The sequence below is a fragment of the Chrysemys picta genome, chromosome 7 (assembly GCF_011386835.1).
Source record: "Chrysemys picta bellii isolate R12L10 chromosome 7, ASM1138683v2, whole genome shotgun sequence".
Taxonomy (NCBI): Eukaryota; Metazoa; Chordata; order Testudines; family Emydidae; genus Chrysemys; species Chrysemys picta.
In genome coordinates this window covers 46,114,265-46,133,861 of record NC_088797.1, presented here as the reverse complement: position 1 = coordinate 46,133,861, position 19,597 = coordinate 46,114,265, and the positions used below count along the sequence as shown (strand labels likewise).

The following is a 19,597-nucleotide window of genomic DNA, read 5'->3' as shown; positions in this document are numbered from 1 at the left end:
ACCTCACAGGACTGGAGGGTTGTGAGGATTAAGTCATGTCTGTAAAGTTATCTAAGTGCTAAGCATTGTCACCAGATCTGACATAGATGCCTCCCTCGGCTGTTGAATGCCCGTGTTTCCCAAGAGCATTTGTTATGATTCCCACCATGGAAAATGGGGCAGTTAATACACATTTGGGGTTGTGCATTTTCATTACCTACTAGACCAGCAGTCCCCACCTGTGGCCCCCAGAGCACTCAATAATGGCCTATGGAAAACTGGCTGGTGATGTGGCACTGGCTTGTCTTCCTCCTTGGCCTTGTCTTCATCACTAGCCTATTTTTACCTAGAGTTTATTGAGTGCTGATTAATGTGAGATACTTATCTCACTTGTGAAGGCTAGTGTAGACATGTCCCCACGCATGATTTCCTGTGCAATCCTGGCCATAGAACTTCACTCAGTAGTTCCTCTTTCAAGCCCAATACATCTCCATCTCCTGGGGTGGAGTCCTGGCCCCCATAAAGTCAATGGGAGTTTTGCCATTGACTTCAGTTCCACTAGGATTTTACCCCTTGCCTCTTGTTGCTTTTCCAGGCTTCAAGAAGAAACAGCTGAAAACAAGGAGTTTGGCATTGTCTTCACTCGGACAGAAGCTGTATTGCCGAGAGTTTGCCTCAACACCGTGCAACTTAAAATTACAACTGCCTTGTCTTCACTAGGATTGTGACATTGGTTAAAAATACCCCTTTTTCCGAGTGAAGGCACAGCCTAGATGATCACACTCGTCCTGGGCCTCCAAAGTACCCTAATTGTGAGCTCATCTGTAAAAAGTATGTGAACGTTCATACGAGATCACAATAGCCTATAATAACAAATGTAGATGGGAAAAAGTGCTAAAAAAGAGACAGAAGGACTGAATTAATCCAAACCAAAGGCCAACGGATATAATTCAAGCCATGTTAAGATCATGCCTGGTAAACAAGAACAGTGTAAGACCGGAAATCAATAAACCAAAATTGCTGTGTCAGAAATTAGGCCTAATTGGTGAACAAAGCAATGAGGGGATGAGCTATTCCATCCATCACTCCCATTTGGAGTCCCCAAAAAGGACTTTGGGGGGAAATCTGGCTACTGCAGTGTTGAGTGACTGAGAGACAAGAGAAGGAGCGAGCTTCACACGGGGGACCCTGGGATCCAGCATAACACCATTGTGCAGGGGTGACTCTATGTATTTTGCCGCCCCAAGCATGGCAGTCAGGCGGCTTTCGGTGGCATGCCTGCAGGAGGTCCGCTGGTAACGCGGACTCGGCAGCATGCCTGCAGGAGGTCCGACGGTCCCGCGCTTTCAGTGTACCCACCACTGAATTGCCGCTGAAACCGCGGGACCAGCGGACCTCCCGCAGGCATGCCGCCGAAGGCAGCGTGACTGCCTCCCTCACGGCGACCAGCAGACCGCCCCTTGCGGCTTGCCGCCCCAGGCATGCGCTTTGTGCACTGATGCCTGGAGCCCGCCCCTGCCATTGTGCCTTCTTTGTCCTAATCCTGGGAGCTGTCCTGAGCAGAGCAGGCCAGACAGAGGGACTCAGATGACATTATCACCTCCACTGGCTCTGACTAAATCCCAACTGCCACCTGAGACATGAGACTTTGTCTCCCCCATATGTCCCTTTCCTTCATACCTTATTTCTTCTCTTTCCTACCCCTCTCCTTTTTCCTTCTACCTAATCCAAGTTTGTCTTAGCCAGCCAAGACTGTATACACCTCTACCCTGATATAACGCTGTCCTTGGGAGCTAAAAAATCTTACCGCGTTATAGGTGAAACTGCGTTATATCGAACTTGCTTTGATCCGCCGGAGTGCGCAGCCCCGCCCCCTCACTGCTTTACTGCGTTATATCCGAATTCGTATTATATTGGGTCGCGTTATATCAGGGTAGAGGTGTATTTTGCAGCACTGATGTAAGCTTGTGACCAGAAAGGCAGCTCAATGCAATGATTCCAACAGCCAGATGCTGGTACCAGTTTGCCAGGTCTTGCGGTGGCTAATAAGACTGTGTGCTGGGACCAAACTTTTCAGCAGTGAGATTGCAATGGAATGTCGACATCAAAGACAGAACTGGATTTTCTATCCCTGCTGTTCCTTTCTCTCCCCTTTTGTGTGTTTACTAATGTCTCTGTGCCCCCGAAAGGACATCTCCAAGAAGCCAATATAAATGATTGGGCTACACCAGAGAACGGGACTGGGACCAGACCAGTCCAAGATTGGGGGAGAGCAAAGGCTGCTCTGGGTGTTGCTGTGATACATGTACTAAAAATAATTATTCTGATGAAACCTAAAAGCAGAAGTGAAACTTGTGAGGGCCGGGGCGAGAATGATGAAACACAGAGGCTTGCAGTTTATATTTGTATTGTTCCTAGAGGTGCATGAAAGCCCACCAAAATAAAAAGATTCAATTAAAGAGACATGTCGGATAATTTTGCATCCAGATGTAGGGTTTGAGCTAAATGCTGACATCAGCTCTTGCAAACATTTTCCTATTTGGAAGTAAAACATGCTCTTGTTTAGCTTGACATTTCCTCTCACAACCCCAAGGTAACCACTCTGGTAGGACCAGGAAGTGAAAGTGTCTATTGGCAAAAAGGGAAACTCTTTTCACTGTCCAAGTTGAGTCAAGAGCAGAAAACAAATGGTGAAAAGCACATTGGATTATACAAATTCTTTCTGTTTGACTTCTTCCAGGTGTTGGTGGTAATGCAGCAGAGAAGGATGCTTGTTTGATTATGGTAGTGAGGCAGTGTACAGATACCCCAATGAGCGCCAGAGAGCTAGGCGCTATACAGGCACACAATAAAAAGATAATCCCTGTTCCTTTGTTTTTGTCACCTGTGTAAGTATTAATTTGTATGCAGTGTAGGTGTTGCTGTGTTAATCCAAGGATATTAGAGAGACAAGATGGTGAGATAATATCTTTTATTGGACCAGCTTCTGTTGATGAGGTCAGAATCGCTGTGTAAGCTGGAAAGCTTGTGTCTCTCACCAACCAAAGTTGGTCCAATAAAAGGTATTACCTCACCCACCTTGTCTCTCTAAGTATTAATTTGGTAATTTACTGAATTAAGCTAAACTGGTATAAGGGCAAGGGCTTAAAATGGTTTAAGTGCATCTACATTGCGGTTTCAGCAGTTTAACTGAATCTATTTCAAATCCATTTGGTTCCACTAGTGGAAGTTTTCTAATACAGACAAGGCCTCTGTGAAGTTCCTCTTCTTTCCCATGTCCCTTCCCTCACATTCTTCCATGGAAGAGAGTAATCTGTCTTGTGACTTCCAACCTGTTCCTTAAGGAGCAAAGCTGGTGTCACTGCCAGTAGATGGTGCTAGCTGAATTGAGCATCTTTGTGCTGTTCATTCAGGGAGAGCAAAGAACCTGCTCTGCCTGCAGTGAGTTTTTCTGGAGGTGAAGATGAAGGGAGTGGGAGAGAAGCGGCAAACTGCATGTTGTGCTCTAAGATTTGGCCTTTCTAAGTTTTAGGGAAGAGAGAGTCTCCTTCGTACACCCATATTATGCAGTTCTGGTCACCCCATCTCAAAAAAGATACGTTAGAATTGGAAAAGGGTACAGAAAGGGGCAAAAAAAAATGATTAGGGGTATGGAACAGCTTCCATATGAAGAGAGATTAAAAAGACTGGGACTTCTCATGTTGGAAAAGAGATGACTAAGGTGGGATATGATAGAGGTCTATAAAATCATGACTCGTGTGAACAAAGTGAACAAGGAAGAGTTATTTACTCCTTCACATAACACAAGAACCAGGGCTCACCCAATGAAATTAACAGGCAGCAGGTTTAAAACAAACAAAAGGAAGTACTTGTTCACAAAATGTACAGTCAACCTGTGGAACTCATTGCCAGGGGATGCTGTGAAGGCCAAGATTATAACAGGATTCAAAAAAGAACTAGATAAGTTCATGGAGGATAAGTCCATCAATGGCTATTAGCCAAAAGAAGAACAGGAGTGCTTGTGGCACCTTAGAGACTAACAAATTAATGGATTTTTTACCTTTAGTCCTTTTGGTATGATGTCCATCTGCTTGCATTTGGAAAGGAAGATGATGTCTGTCTGTATCTGTACGAGTTTTTTGGTCAGGGATGCAAGCCTATGTTCTGTGTGCCCCTAGCCTCTGATTTCCAGAAGCTGGGAGTTTACCTGGATCATTGGTCTGACCCAGTATGGCTGTTCTTATGTCCCCTTTTTTTCCTGTGTTGTCCTTGTCCTATGTCTTCCTACAACTTCTCTTGACACCATATTGCCCTGGCAGGATTACTCAACTGCCCTTCTCTGCCTCCCTCATACACTATCTCTTTTGCCCTCTGTTCCCAGCCTCCTCTACTTAGGAATCTTAGTTAGGGTCTCTCCTCAGACTCTTCGGCCTAGTCTTCACTTACCGGCTGGTCCGGCGGCACGCCATCGATGTTCTGGGATCGATTTATCGCGTCTGGTTAAGACGCGATAAATCGATCCCGGATCGATCCCGGAAGTGCTCACAGTCGGCGCCGGTACTCCAGCTCGCCGAGAGGAGTACGCGGCATCGACGGGGGGAGACTTCCTGCCGCGTCTGGACCGCGGTAAGTTCGGACTAAGGTACTTCGAATTCAGCTACGTTATTAACGTAGCTGAATTTGCGTACCTTAGTCCGATTTGGGGACTTAGTGGGGACCAGGCCTTCATCTCCTTATCTAGGCCAGAGACAGATCTATCCATGTTGGTAAGGCAAAAAGCCTGAAAAATGTGGCTACAATACAGATTAAATCTGCATGCAATATGCATAAATGTTAAAGGGAGTGTCCTACTGGACCCCTCTCCCTATCAAAATCCACCAGCTCCTCTCAATTCCATCCCAACTCTCCATCACTGCCCTTAGGTCACCCACTTGGGGGAGAAGCTTGAGTCAACACCTCCTGCTGCTACTCTGCCCTCCTTCCCCTCCTGTGCCCCTATTCCCCCTCTGCTGCTGCTTTTTCTCCACAACCTCCACTTCAGGATGAAATGTATATGGAACATGCACAGACATCTGCCAGTCTGCCCCACAACTTAATCAATTTCCCTCCCAAAGCTAGCAATGTTCCCCAGTATCCCCATAGCACCCTGTCATGCTTCTTCCTTTCCCCTGAGCCTAGCCAATCTCCCTCTGCATGCCAGTACTTCAGAGGTGCTTTCCCCACCTTGGGGCTCAGAGATCCGGCTCCTGCTCCCACCTTTGCTCAGTTCATACCAAGTCTCTGATGGGAGGAGTTAAAGGCAGGGAGGGCACTGATTGCCTGGCAGAGGAAGGCGTGACAGATGCATCAAGCCATGCCCCCTCTGGCAGCCAGCTATAAAAGTTGGAGCAGAGGCAGAAGGGGCTGCAAGGCTAGAGGTCAGGTAGGAGGGGATGTGTAAGCATGCCAGGCATCAGGATTGAAATGCTTAGGTTCCCTGGAGCCACAGGTGTGAGGGATTGACTCAGTTCTCATAAGTAGGTGTCTTCAACCCTGTGATGTGCTGGAGGAGATTAATCAAGCCACAAGTTATCTAAGGAAGGAGAAAGACACCCGGGTTGTCACCTGGTCAGTAGAGGGCCCAGTGTGACACTCAGCAATCAGGACCAGGAAGGGTTACAGTGAGCATTCAGATAGAGGCTGCAAAGGGAAGAGCAAGGAACAATCTCTGAGAGGCAGCAGCAGCTAGAACCCCAGAGGGTCAGAGCCAGGAGTGGTCATGAGCTGGCCCACAGCAGGACTGAGAAGGGGAGAAGAGCAGCTCAGCTGTGTAACTGCCCAGTGGATCTGGAGAAGTCAAGGTCAAGGATGTGGTGGTAGGATCAGGAAAGTCAGGGTAGGAGCCTGCAGGGAAAACTGGCACTGAAGCAACCCCAGCCGACAGGATGTGCAGTCACAGGTGGCTAGCAATGCCAAGGGAAGGCCTTGTGAAAACAGCACTCCTCCCAGAATCTAAAATAGCAGCTGCATGTAAAAGCTGTATGGGGGGAAGAGTCTCTGGAAACCAGGCAGGGGAGGCTCAGGGATGGGGTATCTGACACTTTTAACGGTGCTGCCGCTAGCAAAGACTGCTGGGCACTTACAGGGACTATTTTAGAGGGGGATTTACCCAACCCAGGGTTGGAAGTGGGCACATCAGGCCAGATGCTGGGGCAGGAGGGTGTAGCTGTAACTCTCCTCTCTATCCAGGAGAAGCCCCTAAACGTGGTTCCATTGGGACCAATGCTGGGAGCTCAGGTGATGATGCGATAGCCTCTATGTGTCACCAGGTGGTTAGAGCAAGAGATCAGCCCAAGCAGCGCTGGGACGAGGGAGACAAGTAGGCAGGACACTGACTTGCGCGGGGTGCAGTGCAGCTGTGCTGCTGGGCTTTTTCTTTTTCCTTTACTCTGATTGGCCATCCTCTTTATTTTGCTCGCTGGTTGCCTGGATGGTGGGGTTGGGGTCTTTTTGCTTGGCCGAGGGGGCAGCGCTGAAAACATTTTTCACCCTGGGCAGCAATTCAGCTACGGCTGATCCTCAGCCGAGGCCTCTGAGGCCAGTTTGTTTGCTCTCCAAGAGAGGGCTGGACTTGAAGAGGCACCTTGGGGACTGGCCCTGTGGGTCAAGGTTTCCGTATTATTAGGCAGCACCCAGTGGGGTCTATTGAGGGCTATAATAAGGCTGGGATGTTGGTTCACTTTTTCTACTGGTCCCACCGTAGTGAAGCTCTCCTGTCAATGCTGCAGATGTCCAAGTTCAGTGGGCACCGATCCGGGGTACAGCCTATTGGGCCTGGCTTCAGCCTCCCAGTGCCCCTTCACCTGAGCAGGTGTGGGGCAGGATCTGAGCAGAAGCATGGCCTAGTGTGTAGGGCACCCACCTGGGACTTGAGAACCCGCGGATCTATTCCTGGCTCTGCCAGGCACGTGCCAGCTCCAGTGTTGGTCTCTATTCGTGGGTGAGCGTGGGACAGGGGCTGGCTGTGACAAGATGTGTGTACAGCGCCCAGCACAGTGTGGGGCAGGAGCTGTGACAAGATGTGTGTGCAGTGCCCAGCACGGCATGGGGCAGGCGCTATGACGAAGTGTGCATACAGAGCCTAGCAGAGCGTGGGGCAGGAGCTGTGTGACAAGGTGTGTGTACAGCGCCCAGCACAGCATGCAGGGGGCTAGCTAGGACAAGGTGTGTGTACTGTGCGCAGCACAGCATGCGACGGGCTGGACAAGATGTGTGTACAGTGCTGAGCACAGTGTGGGAGAAGGGCTGGGGCAGGGAGTACCCAGCACGATGCGGGGGAGGGGCTGTGACGAGTTGTTTGTGCAGCGCCCAGCATGGGGCGGGGCAGGAATGAGGTGTATGTGCAGCGCCCAGCACAGTGCAGGGGAGGGGCTGTGATGAGGTGTGCGTGCAGAGCCTAGCAGAGCGTGGGGAAGGGGCTGGAACAAGGTGTGTCTATAGCGCCTGGAACGGTGTGGGGTAGGGGATGTGACAAGGTACATACAGCGCCTAGCACAGGGTGGGGTGGAGGCTGTGTCACAAGGTGTGTGTACAGCGCCCAGCACAGCATCTGGCAGGGGCTGTCTGGGACAAGGTGTGTGTACAGGGCCCAGCACAGCACGGGGCAGACGCTGTGACAAGAGGTGTGTACAGCGCCCAGCACAGCATGGGGCAAGGGCTGTCTGGGACAGGTGTGTGTACAGTGCCTAGCACAGCGTGCAGGGGGCTACCTGGGACAAGGTGTGTGTACAGCGTCTAGCACAGCATGCAGGGGGCTAGCTGGGACGAGGTGCGTATGCAGCGCCCAGCATGGGGCAGGGCAAGAGCTGGTACGAGGTGCGTGTGCAGCGCCTAGCACGGTGCGGGGGAGGGGCTGGGACGAAGTGTGCGTGCAACACCCAGCACGAGGCGGGGCAGGGGCTGGGAGTGGGACGAGGTGTTTGTACAGCGCCCAGCACAGCCCATCCCCCCAGCTAGCACGAGGCCGTTCCCCGTGTACCGGAGCCCCGTAGGGCCCACGCCCAGTTGGCTAAGCGAGCCCGGGTGCTCCGCCCATAGCGGCCCTGCCAGCGGCGCAGCCCCCGCGACCCCGAGGGCTCCCCGGGTCTCTGGGCTGTGCAGGGTCCGGGCCCCTCGCGGAGCCCAGCCAGGCCCCGCCCCGCAGAGGCGGCGGAACCCGGAAGCAGGCGGTGCTTCTGCCAGAGCCGTTTCCTGCCCGGGACGCAGCGGCCAGGGCGGGAGCGGAGCCGAGCCGAGCGGAGCCATGGCTCACCAGACCGGCATCCACGGTAAGGGCGGCGGGGCCGCTCGCCCAGCCGGAACCGTCTGTCACCGCGCGGACCGGGCCGCAATACCCGTCCGGGCCGGACCTCCCCGTCTCCTTCCCCTTCCCCGCCCGGATCTCCCCTGGCCCTGCCTGCGCTGTCGCGCCCCCCAGCGCCCAGCCTACTCTCTCCCTTATTGATGCACTTATAGCGGGACCCTGTGGAGCCTGGAGCAGGATCTCTGCCCTAGGGGGTTGCATGTCTCCTCGACACACCTGGCTTCCCATGTGCCCTAGGTACTTACTGCCCGACCCACAGCAGCGCCCCTTCTCCGGATCTTGGCCCTATACAGCCCGTAGACCTACAGCAACAGATGTCCCTGGGGAGGTTGTGTATCCCACTCGGTCCTCCTACAGGCAGTCACGTTTCTGCTGTTTAGTAGTTGTATTGCGGTAATGCCTGGGAGCCCCAGATGTAGACCAGGACCCCCCTGTGACTGGCGCTGTACAGATACAGACTAAAGAGAGTCCTTGCCCCAAAGCGCTTACAAGCCAAGTACAGAGCCTGTATGTGCTGCATTGTCTGCACTGGCATCTTGCTTTTATATTCTTGGACATGTGTATGTAGTAGTAAACCCCCCCCCCCCGCTGGACTTTATCCCCTGAACCCACTGAACCTAACTGAACCCCACCATGTGAGGATCACCCTATCCCCATTACCCAGCCTGCTTACTTATACCCATGACTGTCTGTACTTTCTGTATGAGTGATGGACCCTCACCGCTTGTTGGCTGTATCTTGATCCCGCCCACCATTTACCCTCCCCATTGGGGACATTGCAGTCTGTATATATTATGTGTGCTGCCCAACCCCAAAATACTAGCATCCCCCTATACTCTGTATGTTACCCCCAATGACCAATAACTGACTCTTCAAATTTTATGTATCATTTATTTTTTTAAAATATTTTCTAATAAAATTTTAAATCTCTGCTATATAGCCTATAGACTTGATGGCTTAAACATCTAGCCTATCACCAAGCCTTCAGCACCTTCCCTTCTACAGCACTGAGCTTGGTATGGCTGCAGGATCTTCTCTCCTATGGTTTCTATAAATGTTTCCTGCCAATATTTGGTTCTATAGAAAATGGGTGCAAATGCAGCCTATAGATATCTTAGTGTCCTGTCTTTGTGCTTAGTAAGCTGTTTATCAGTAACTTTGTCCACCTGAAATATTCTTGCTTTTCCTTTGCTGCTCCATTATCTCATAACAACACGTTTAGCTCTGCAGTGTGAATCATAATCTCGGGAACCATTTCCCTTCCTGCAAAGCAGGCGGCTGCTTGATTTGTGTGTGCATGTGTGTCTCATTTTTTAACGTGGTCCCACAAAAGTCTAGTTGAAGCTTAAATAGCATCCATGTGTTTAGATTTACTTGGGTCTCATTTCAACTCTAGATGTGTCATGGCTGTGAAAGTTTGAAGAGAGTGCAGAGTTTGATCCAGAACTAAAGGCAGCAGTGCCATGCTAATGTTGGGATGGAGGGCAGGGGAGGAGTTGAAATATTCATCTCCCATACCTTTTATTATTCTCTTATTTGTAACATTTTACAAAGAACTGCCAGGGAGCAGACAGGCACGTAAAGCCAGACTTGATGATAAATGCCTTACATCTCTTAAAACTGCATGAGACACTGTCCCAGCAGGGTCACTTAAAGATCCACTAATATCTAATCAGGCCCAGAATGTTGGGGTCTTATGTGCTGTGGAAATTGGGGAGGGACATCTTCCTTAAAGTGACACCACCCCATAGAGACCCCAGAATGCCCTTCTTTGTCTAACTCTCTCACAGAACCTTGAATGCCCCTTGTTGTCCACATATACCCCGACAACCTTCTGACTGCTCTCACTCACATCCCAGCAGCTCTGATGTACATCCAACTCACTGCTTCCCCCAGTTCCTCAGCTCACCAGCCACAGGCTCCAACACTCCCATCTAGTGTCTGGGATTCACTGGGGTCCTTCATGATCAGCACTCTGCAGCCCTCCCAGACTAGGGGAGCGCCTCCCAATCCTGGATGCCTAGCTCTGCTCGCTCACATTGCCTGCCTGGTATTCCCATGGCCCACACTGCTCTGGTTTGGCCCAGCTATCCATCTGTTCCACAGTCAACCGATGGAACTCTTTGCCAGAGGATGTTGTGAAGGCCAAGACTATAACAGGGTTCAAAAAAGAACTAGATAAATTAATGAAGGATAGGTCCATCGATGGCTATTAGCCAGGATGGGCAGTGATGGTGTCTCTAGCTTCTGTTTGCCAGAAGTTGGGAATGGGTGATGGGGTGGATCACTTGATGATTACCTGTTTTGTTCATTCTCTCTGGGGCACTTGGCATTGGCCACTGTCGGAAGACAGGATACTGTGCTAGATGGACCTTTGGTCTGACCCAGTATGGCCGTTCTTATGTCCATGGTGTTGCGTCCTTGAGTGTTTAAAAATTTGGCTAAATCAGAACACTGTTATTACTGTTGGAAACAATCACTGCATTGGTTGTCTATGCTACTAATACAAATATTCTAGCATGGACAGCTCTCGATAGCAGAGAGCAGTGCACTGGTATGGTGGTTTTCTAATCTACAGGAAACCCTTAGATCAGCTATTCAGCTGTACAAGTTTGGGCAAATCACGTCTCTCCAAAGCAGATCCCAGTCCTGAATGGGCATTAACAACTGAGAATGCAATCAAAAGATACATTTGTGTCTGTGTCACTGTGTCCCTAGTTGCTGAGGCTATCTGTCTTGAGGCCAACCAAACATTCCATGGGACCAGCCAGAGTTAACCTCCTGGATTTCAGGTGTATTCCTGGTCCTTTGATAAGTCCCATCCCAGTTGATAGAACAAAGGCTCCAACCAGATATTCTAGAAACTTTGTTCCAAAGTTCTTTACACTAACTTACAATATTAATCAAGACTTAAAATGTTGCATAAATTAAGCAACACCGTCAATATGAGAGCATAGAAGTTAGAGACGCAACCTCTGAGGTCATCTTGCTCATCCCCTTGGACAAGGCACGGTTGTTCTCTAAAGTATATACTTCAGTGTTTTGTCCAGTCTGATTTTAATGAATCAAGCGGTGATGCTTCTTCCACTACCCTGGATAGACTGGGCAATATAATAGATCTCAGTAATACTGAATGTATCCTTATATTAAACATATTAGTGTGATCTTTTTGCAAGTGTGTTCAATTTATGGTCACTGTTACTTAGTGGCTTAACCACTTTCTTCCTGTATAAACTTCTGTTACTCAAGGACAAAGCCAAGAATGGCCTCTCCCTTTGTATGCTTCAGAAAGAGCTGTACTGAGAAATGGTTATTGAGAGTATTACATGTTTGTCACTCTAGGCTCTCCTGATGCAATGATCTGTGACTCATTATATTGGATCTCAGCATTCTGGCATAACCATCAATGTTCTTATCCAGTGACTAGGACACTCCTCTTTGTCCTGGGCTATCCACGGTGCTCTGCCAGAGTGCTGCCTCCATCTGGAATAAAAGGGGAGTCCATGGCCAATCCAGTCCTATACATCTCTGCTAAGGCTGCCAACCCTGGTGTGAATTTAGATGCTGGATCCCTGCTACCAGAAACAGAAGTGAAACCCACCAGCTCACTTCTTAAAAGTCAGTAAGCAGCCATCAGACAGTAATGAGTTGCAGCCATTATGGGCTGAATTTGAGCTGATGACCTGGGTGGGGAGGGGGAGGAGAAGCTGTATATCCCATGTCATGTGCACAGCATTGTAATGTAGCCCAGTAGGTCACAGAAATAAAGAAAAATACAAGAGTAGATTAAGCCTAGCACCTCCTCCCCCTTCTCTTATTCTTTCAACTCTCAGACCAGGTGCATTCTTCATTGGGCAGAATAGAGTTAATTCCAAAGTTAGTCCTTCTTATTCTGCCTCCCCGCCCCCGAAATCTCTCCGGCATTGGTGTGGTCAGCCAGTGACGTTCCTGAGAAGTGACTCATAGTGCCTGCCGTTACAGTCAGCCATGAACCTGATGCTGTTTTGGTCTCTCTCCAGGGCAATGCACATCATCACTTCCTGTCTTCCTTACAACCCAGTTACACACCCTTTCCCTCATCAACCTGTAAGTTAACAGGAAGGAGGTTTGAATTTCTTTTTAAGTAATTGCAGCACCACAGTGACAGAGGAGATCAGTGGGTAGAACCCCTTTGTATCCCACCAAGTTTAACTTTATCTAGTCAGTAGCTTATAGTGGTGCAGCTGCCTGCCTCTAGCACTGTCTGGCCTGGGGAAAGCTAGCCTGGTTTAAAATTTCCCTGGTAGGATTTAGCTGTGAGAGTGAAATCTGGGTTAGCGCCTCCAGATTGTCCCACCAGGAACCAAATCAGAATCATGTTTGAGACTTGTTAAGGGAGATCGTTTCAGACATTATTGTGGGACAAGCTTGTAGTGTGGTTTCAAAAGTGAATTGTGTGGATGCAAACTGTGCTACTGAACTTCCAACGGCGTTCTTTACCCCAGTGTAGAAGGTGGCAGAGTGGGAAAGGCTTAGCGCTCTCTGTCCATTGCAGGCTAAAGCACCCAGTGCCATTTGACCTGAGCCTTCGTCTGTCCTTTGGGAGGCAGTAAATGACGGTTGGATCCATGCACATTCAGTGCTTCATGTTGAAGCTTCCTGGAGATACAGTTCCTTTTTAAATATAAATCTGCTTATCAAATGCCTAAGACACCGAGCTCAGGCTGTGGCAGTTCTTTAAGGAAATCTGCTGAGTGTGTTTCATGTCTTTTTGTCCTCTACTGTTGTGGAGAGACTTCCCATCATGGTAGTATTATTGTCATCTTTTTTTCTCCTGTAAAGAATGGATAATGTCATATCAGAAATGGCGATGGCTTGAATCTGATTCCAGTGTTGCCTTCTATTGTGAATGTCTGAGGCTGGTAATTGCAAGGAAGGAGGAATTTTCCAGATCCTCCCTGTTCTTGGAATGTTTTCGGTTTGGCCTTTGCGGTAAGGTGCAGCTCTTCAAAGTACTGCTATAGGATAGGTGTCAGCCAGCTCAGGACAGGCTACAAACAGCCAGCTAGCAATGGCCAGTTGGTACCAGATTAGACTAATTCAGGATGCCCACACTGTCCAGAACAGAATGACTGGTGATGCCACACTCTGACCTTACTTTCCGTTGTGACCCCTTTGGTCCACTCATGGTTTTCCTCATTACATGCTGTATGGAAAGATGATCAGATATGTGGGATCTTTACTAAGTGCCGGACTGGCTTAGTGGAAAATCATTTTCCCAGTGCTTAACTCAGCACTTGTGTCTTCAGCTCTCCTTTGTGGGGACTCCAGGATTCAGGTGCCACCTTTACCTGCCCTGTTGCCTAGTCCCAGATTTATAGGCATGACTTTTCAGTCTGGCAGGACACAGCAGTTGGGGCAAGGCTCTGAGCCAGGACCAAATACTAGCAGAGCAGAAAGCATGAAGTGACGTGAGAATAATTTCTTCAAGGTAGGTAAAACTTTTCAGGGCCTCCGATCCCTGATTCAGCATGTCTAATATCTAAAAATCGGCACTGATACAAGGTGCCAGCTCAGCAGGCTTGTGTGAGGCGGCTCTAAATTTGTGTCTGCAAGGAAGGAGAGCAGAGAGACATGTCTGCATATTAAATTATTGGAGATATCCTATCTCCTAGAGCTGGAAGGGACCTTGAAAGGTCATCGAGTCCAGCCCCCTGCCTTCACTAGCAGGACCAAGTACTGATTTTGCCCCAGATCCCTAAGTGGCCCCCTCAAGGATTGAACTCACAACTGTGGGTTTAGCAGGCCATATAAGGAAGGCTGCAGAAATAATGGCGTATGTAGATATGTTTTGTTTTGTAGCTGAGGATAACTTTCCTCCTCTGATCCCATTGGGTTTCACAGTGACCTTTTCCAAGTGCTTGCTCTTGCAGTACCTGCCTTGCTGAAACAATAGATGCTACTTTGTTTACTCCACAGTCAATGCCTGCTACATTAGAGGACAGGGTTGGGCTGTCCAGATGGCACAGAGTAAATAAGAAAAGATTTCTTATTACAGGATTCAGATAATCCATTGGACTTCATTTGTGACTCGTTTTATGGAAATTCCACATGAGGGCTTGAGGAGGAAGTGACAATTAAATACAGCCTAACGGGGTGGTCAGTTTGAAGTAAAAGCAGCCTAGCTGAGTGTCCTGGAAGAAAGAGAGTCCTTTGAGTTTTCCATTGCTGACTTTTCAAGAAGTTTGACCTCATCTTGAATCTGGGGCTACCTCCCTGGTTTTATGAAGCTGTGGCTATATAAGTTTGTCTCACTTTAATTGTCCCTTGTTAATGGGAACCTGCCGGTCATTAAAATGACCTACTTGGAGTGTCTAGCTTCTTATCAGGTTAGAAATCACATGCAAACTTTAAAGAGTGAGATACGTAACCACTGGAATCAAGGGATGTGGTGGATTCTCCATCATGGCAATTCTTAAATCCAGATGGGATGTCTTTCTTAAAAGCGCAGACAGAAGTTATGGGTTTGATGCAGAAATTACTAGGAGAAATTCTGTGGTCTGTGCTATGCAGGAAGCTCAGACTAGATGTTCTTTTATGCTTTAAAATCTGTGGATCTTATGTATCTTACTAAAAGAGACGATAGCTTTCATATAGGACCTGATCCAAAGCCCACTGATGTCCTGGGAGGCTTTCCATCGACGTCACTGGGTTTTGAAAGAGGCTCTAACATACACTGACCTGAACACAGCATATTTTCCCTTCCCCAATTTTTACTCTTTAAGGGGGACTGAAAATGCAGATTTAATCCCAGAGTGAACACACTTCCCTAGAAACTGCTGCAACTGTGGCATGTGATCAGTTTTGCGGTGAAAGACCAATGGAAGTGAAAAGGAAGCAAGCAGAGAGAATTAGATGGCCTGCCCCGTGGCTGCTGGTTCCTGTTCCTGTGTCAATCCCCCTCTCCACCACCTCACTGATGTCCATCTAAACAGTAGCTTTCATAGATGCTGTACGAGCCTGCAGGACTAAAACCTGGGACTGTGGGCGTTCTGGGCTGCCAGCACTTCTGTGTTGTCACCAGAACCTCAAACTGGGTTTCTGCTGGGGGACCCTGTGAGGCTAGACACTGCAGGAAGTACCACCCAGTGGAGCCTCTGTAGTGGGCCCCTGCAGCCCACTTATTGGCCCATGGCAGTATACAAACCAGGAAGCCATCTCAGGGAGCTGTCTGAGCAATGATGCAGACTGCCTGCTTGCTTCTGCTCCAGACCTTTCCTTGCCATGAACCCCTGACTCTGGGTCTGCAACTCCTCTCCTGATCGCAACTTGATAACTGACCCGTGCACGTGGGCCACCCATGGCCAGGCCCTGATAGATGCTGAGAGGACTTGCAAGTTCAAATGGCTCTTCAGGTCCACTGACATGCACCGCCTGGCAGTTAGAAATGACTATAGAGCTCTTTAATGCATAAGAAATTCTGGTGGCCATATTCTCCACCCATAGATTCAAGTGATTCCCATGGATTTCAGTGGGACTTACTCATGCCCTAGTGGGGGAGAACAGGGCCCCAGGAGTAGTAAGCTGAAAGACTGGATGTGAACTAAGTCCAGCATTGACACCTGGCTCTATTTATATACATGGCTGCAAGAGAATGTTGTAAAGCTCTGAGCTCCAACCCTGTTTTCTTTATTGGGAGGGAGGAAAAAGGAAAACTAAAAAGAACAAACCCACCAAAGAATGGGTTAGGGAAACAAAGTGAAGGAAAAGAATGGAAGAAACCAAGAGGGAATAAAGGGACAAGGACCATACTGTATTTTAACCAATCATCATATGGTTGCTCTGTATAAATGCATCAGAGGGGTAAACACCAGGGAGGAAGAGGAATTATTTAAATTAAGGGCCAATGTTGGCACAAAGACAAATAGATGTAGCTGGCCATCAATAAGTTTAGGCTTGAAATTAGACAAAGATTAGTAACCATCAGAGGAGTGAAGTTCTGGAACAGCCTTCCCAGGGGAGCAGTGTGGGCAAAAAATCTAACTTGTTTCAAGACTCAGCTTGATAAGTTTATGGAGGGGATGGTATGATGAGATTGCCAACAGTGGCATGTGGCCCATCCACGACTACTATTAGTAAACCTCTCCAGTGGCTGGAGATGGGACACCAGATGGGGAGGGCTCTGAGTTTCTACAGGTATTTGGGGTCAGGAAGGAATTTTTGTCTACATCTGATTGGCAGAAACCATTGGCTTTTTTGGCTTCCTCTGGAGTGTTGGGCATGAGTCACTACCTGGTTTGAATTAGAGTAAAATGGTGGATTCTCTGTAACTTGAAATCTTCAAGATTTGAGCACTTCAGTAACTCAGCCAGAGGCTTTTTGGCCTATTACAGGAGTGGGTTCGTGAAGTTCTGTGGCCTGCAATGTGCAGGAGGACAGATTAAATGATCACCATGGTCCCTTCTGGACTTAGTCTTTGAGTCTATGCTAACTGCTTGTGCACTGCTGAGAATATCACAGACTTTGTTTCCCATCTCATTGTACTAAAACTCTCAGTGTTCATGGTCCGATCAGAGACTTCAACCCATGGACCTTGAAAACTCCGCAAAATACTCTGTTGCAAAAAGGCACTTCTCAGGAATCTCTCCTCCCGTTGCTTGCTATAAATGTAACATGACTGGCACATCCTTTCCCTTACTTAAGGGCATGGCATGTCCGTGTATGTTCAGTGCTGGGTTTCTGTTTTCAAGAGGTCATGATGGATATGCTGGAGGGCTGTAAAGAAGGACTAACCTGTCTGGTATAAACTGTACTCTGAAGCACCCTCTGACAGTGGAGCAGTCAGTCATAGTCAAGATGGAGTGGAGAGCACTTCCTCTTGTCTGCTCATAGTGAAAAGGAGAAGTTGATTGACTTCAGCTTTCCAGTCTAGTCAAAGCACTCTTGTTTTAATCATGTATAGTAGTATCTTGTACTTCCTCTATTCTCAGCCATAGGAATTTGGGTTTGGGGGAAGGGAGTGTTCTCATCAGTTGATAGAATACAGAGTCTGCTGTTCCCTGTGGTGGGGGTGGACAGTGCAGTGACAGATCTGTGTATGGATCCAGGATTATAACAACAGATTGCTTCAGGCAAACTAGGAAAAATCCTAGGAAAGCCAGTCTGAACAAGTGAAACAGAATTGCTTACTGCCTGCCAGACAAGTTGCTGACCAGCAAATTAAAATCCTTGTTACGATTTCCAAGCAGAGCGTGTGACTTGAGGCAGCAAATGAAAATTAGTCCATTGCTTTCCTCTTGTAAACATCACCAAGTGGCAGAAGTAAGGAGTCATTCATGTGTCCAGCCAGTTACTTTGCCACATTCCTCATCTGACGACTCCTGCCTTTTCGGAAGCATGCATGGGGCTAATTATTTGTCAGTGCTCCCCATAATGCAGCGTGGTCTTGGTTACAAGGAAACTGAGGCAAGAGGCTAATTTTTTAACTTTAGCTGAAAAATGCATGTGCTGTGCATTGAAGGCACAAAGCATAAATCAGGATAACATCTTCTCTTTTTGGATCAGAAATACGGCAAATATACAACACAACTTGCTTTGGCTACAGAATAAATCTGGGTCATCTATATCTTCTTGTTTTGAAAACAAACTTGAGATCTAGGTTGTCCTTAGGTAAGTCACAAAATGTAGAACCTGGCTACAGTTTGGGATTGAGGTACATTGACAGATCTGTATGTGGAAGGATTTGTGACAGGTTGGATCACAGAAACCCCCCTGGGAGCTGCCACCAGATGTGCAAAGACTACCCCTGCTTCTGTTTTCCCTGCTAGCTCAGTACTCCAGCACCCTGTCTTGCTGAGCCCGACACTCCCGTCTGGCTCCAGACACAGATCCAGGGTCTGGATCACTTGTCCCAAAGCTGCAAGTTTACCTGAAAACAGCTCACAGTAGTGTGCTTGTCCTTAGCACTCAGATGCCCAACTCCCAATGGGGGTCTAAACCCAGATAAATCTGTTTTACCGTAAATAAAGGATATGCAGGGCAAACCCAGAAATTGTTCGCCCTCTATACACTGATAGAGAGATATGCACAGTTGTTTGCTCCCCCAGGTATTAATATATACTCTGAGTAAATTACTAAATAAAAAGTGATTTTATTAAATACAGAAAATAGGATTTAAGTGGTTCCAAGTAGTAACAGACAGAAGAAAGTAAGTCACCAAGCAAAATAAAATAAAATGCGCAAATCTATGTCTAATCAAACTAAATACAGATAATCTCACCCTCAGAGATGTTTCAGTAAGTTTTTCTCAGACTGGACACCTTCCAGGCCTGGGCACAATTCTTTCCCCTGGTACAGCTCTTGTTGCAGCTCAGGTGATAGCCAGGGGATTCTTCATGAGGCTCCTCTCCCCCCTTGTTCTCTTCCACCCCTTTATATATCTTTTGCATAAGGCGGGAACCCTTTGTCCCTCTGGGTTTCCACCCCTCCCCCCCCCCCACTAGAAAAGCACCAGGTTAAAGATGGATTCCAGTTCAGGTGACATGATCACATGTCACTGCAAGACTTCATTACTCACTTGCCAGCACACACATATACAGGAAGACTCACAGGTAAATACAGCCATCTGCAGACAATGGGAGTCATCAAGATTCCAAACCATCCTTAATGGCCCACACTTTACATAATTACAATAGGCCCTTGGAGTTATATTTCATATTTCTAATTTTAGATACAAGAGTGGTACATTTATACAAATAGCATGATCACACTCAGTAGATTATAAACTTTGTAATGATACCTAACAAGAGACCTTTTGCATGAAGCATATTCCAGTTACATTATATTCACTTATCATATTTTTATAAAACCATATAAACTGCACAACGTCACAGGATTCATGTGGTTTGCCATTGAGGGTGAGTTGCAAGTTGCCTCTGAGGGGCAGTGACATATCTGTGTGGGAAACTTGCACAGTTCCTTTAGTGCAATGAAGTGTCTGCTCTTCTCAGTCATTCTTAATCCAAGCTCTAAATCGCTGCAAGTTGAAATGAGACTATCTCTTCAGAGAAGTACCAAACTGGGAGGGATTGCAACTACTTTGGAGGACAGGGTCATAATTCAAAATGATCTGGACAAATTGGAGAAATGGTCTGAGTTAAACAGGATGAAGTTTAACAAAGACAAATGCAAAGTGCTCCACTTAGGAAGGAAAAATCAATTTCACACATACAGAATGGGAAAAGACTGTCTAGGAAGGAGTACGGCAGAAAGGGATCTAGGGGTTATAGTGGACCACAA

At 47.9% G+C, this 19,597-nt stretch overlaps 1 protein-coding gene across 3 annotated transcripts in view; it reads left to right on the top strand.

Annotated features, from left to right (window-relative positions):
* Positions 1 to 8,074: 8,074 nt before the first annotated feature.
* The window catches only part of TWF2 (twinfilin actin binding protein 2), a 75,971-nt gene continuing 64,448 nt past the window's right edge, over positions 8,075 to 19,597 (top strand). Inside the window, exon 1 of one of the 3 annotated variants that reach the window (XM_065551316.1) lies at positions 8,075 to 8,285. In XM_065551316.1, the coding sequence (XP_065407388.1) occupies positions 8,261 to 8,285 (25 nt within the window). In that variant the 5' untranslated portion in view covers positions 8,075 to 8,260. The remainder of the gene's footprint in view (positions 8,286 to 19,597) is intronic. The other 2 variants (XM_005285297.4, XM_005285298.4) reach the window with 2 other exon arrangements.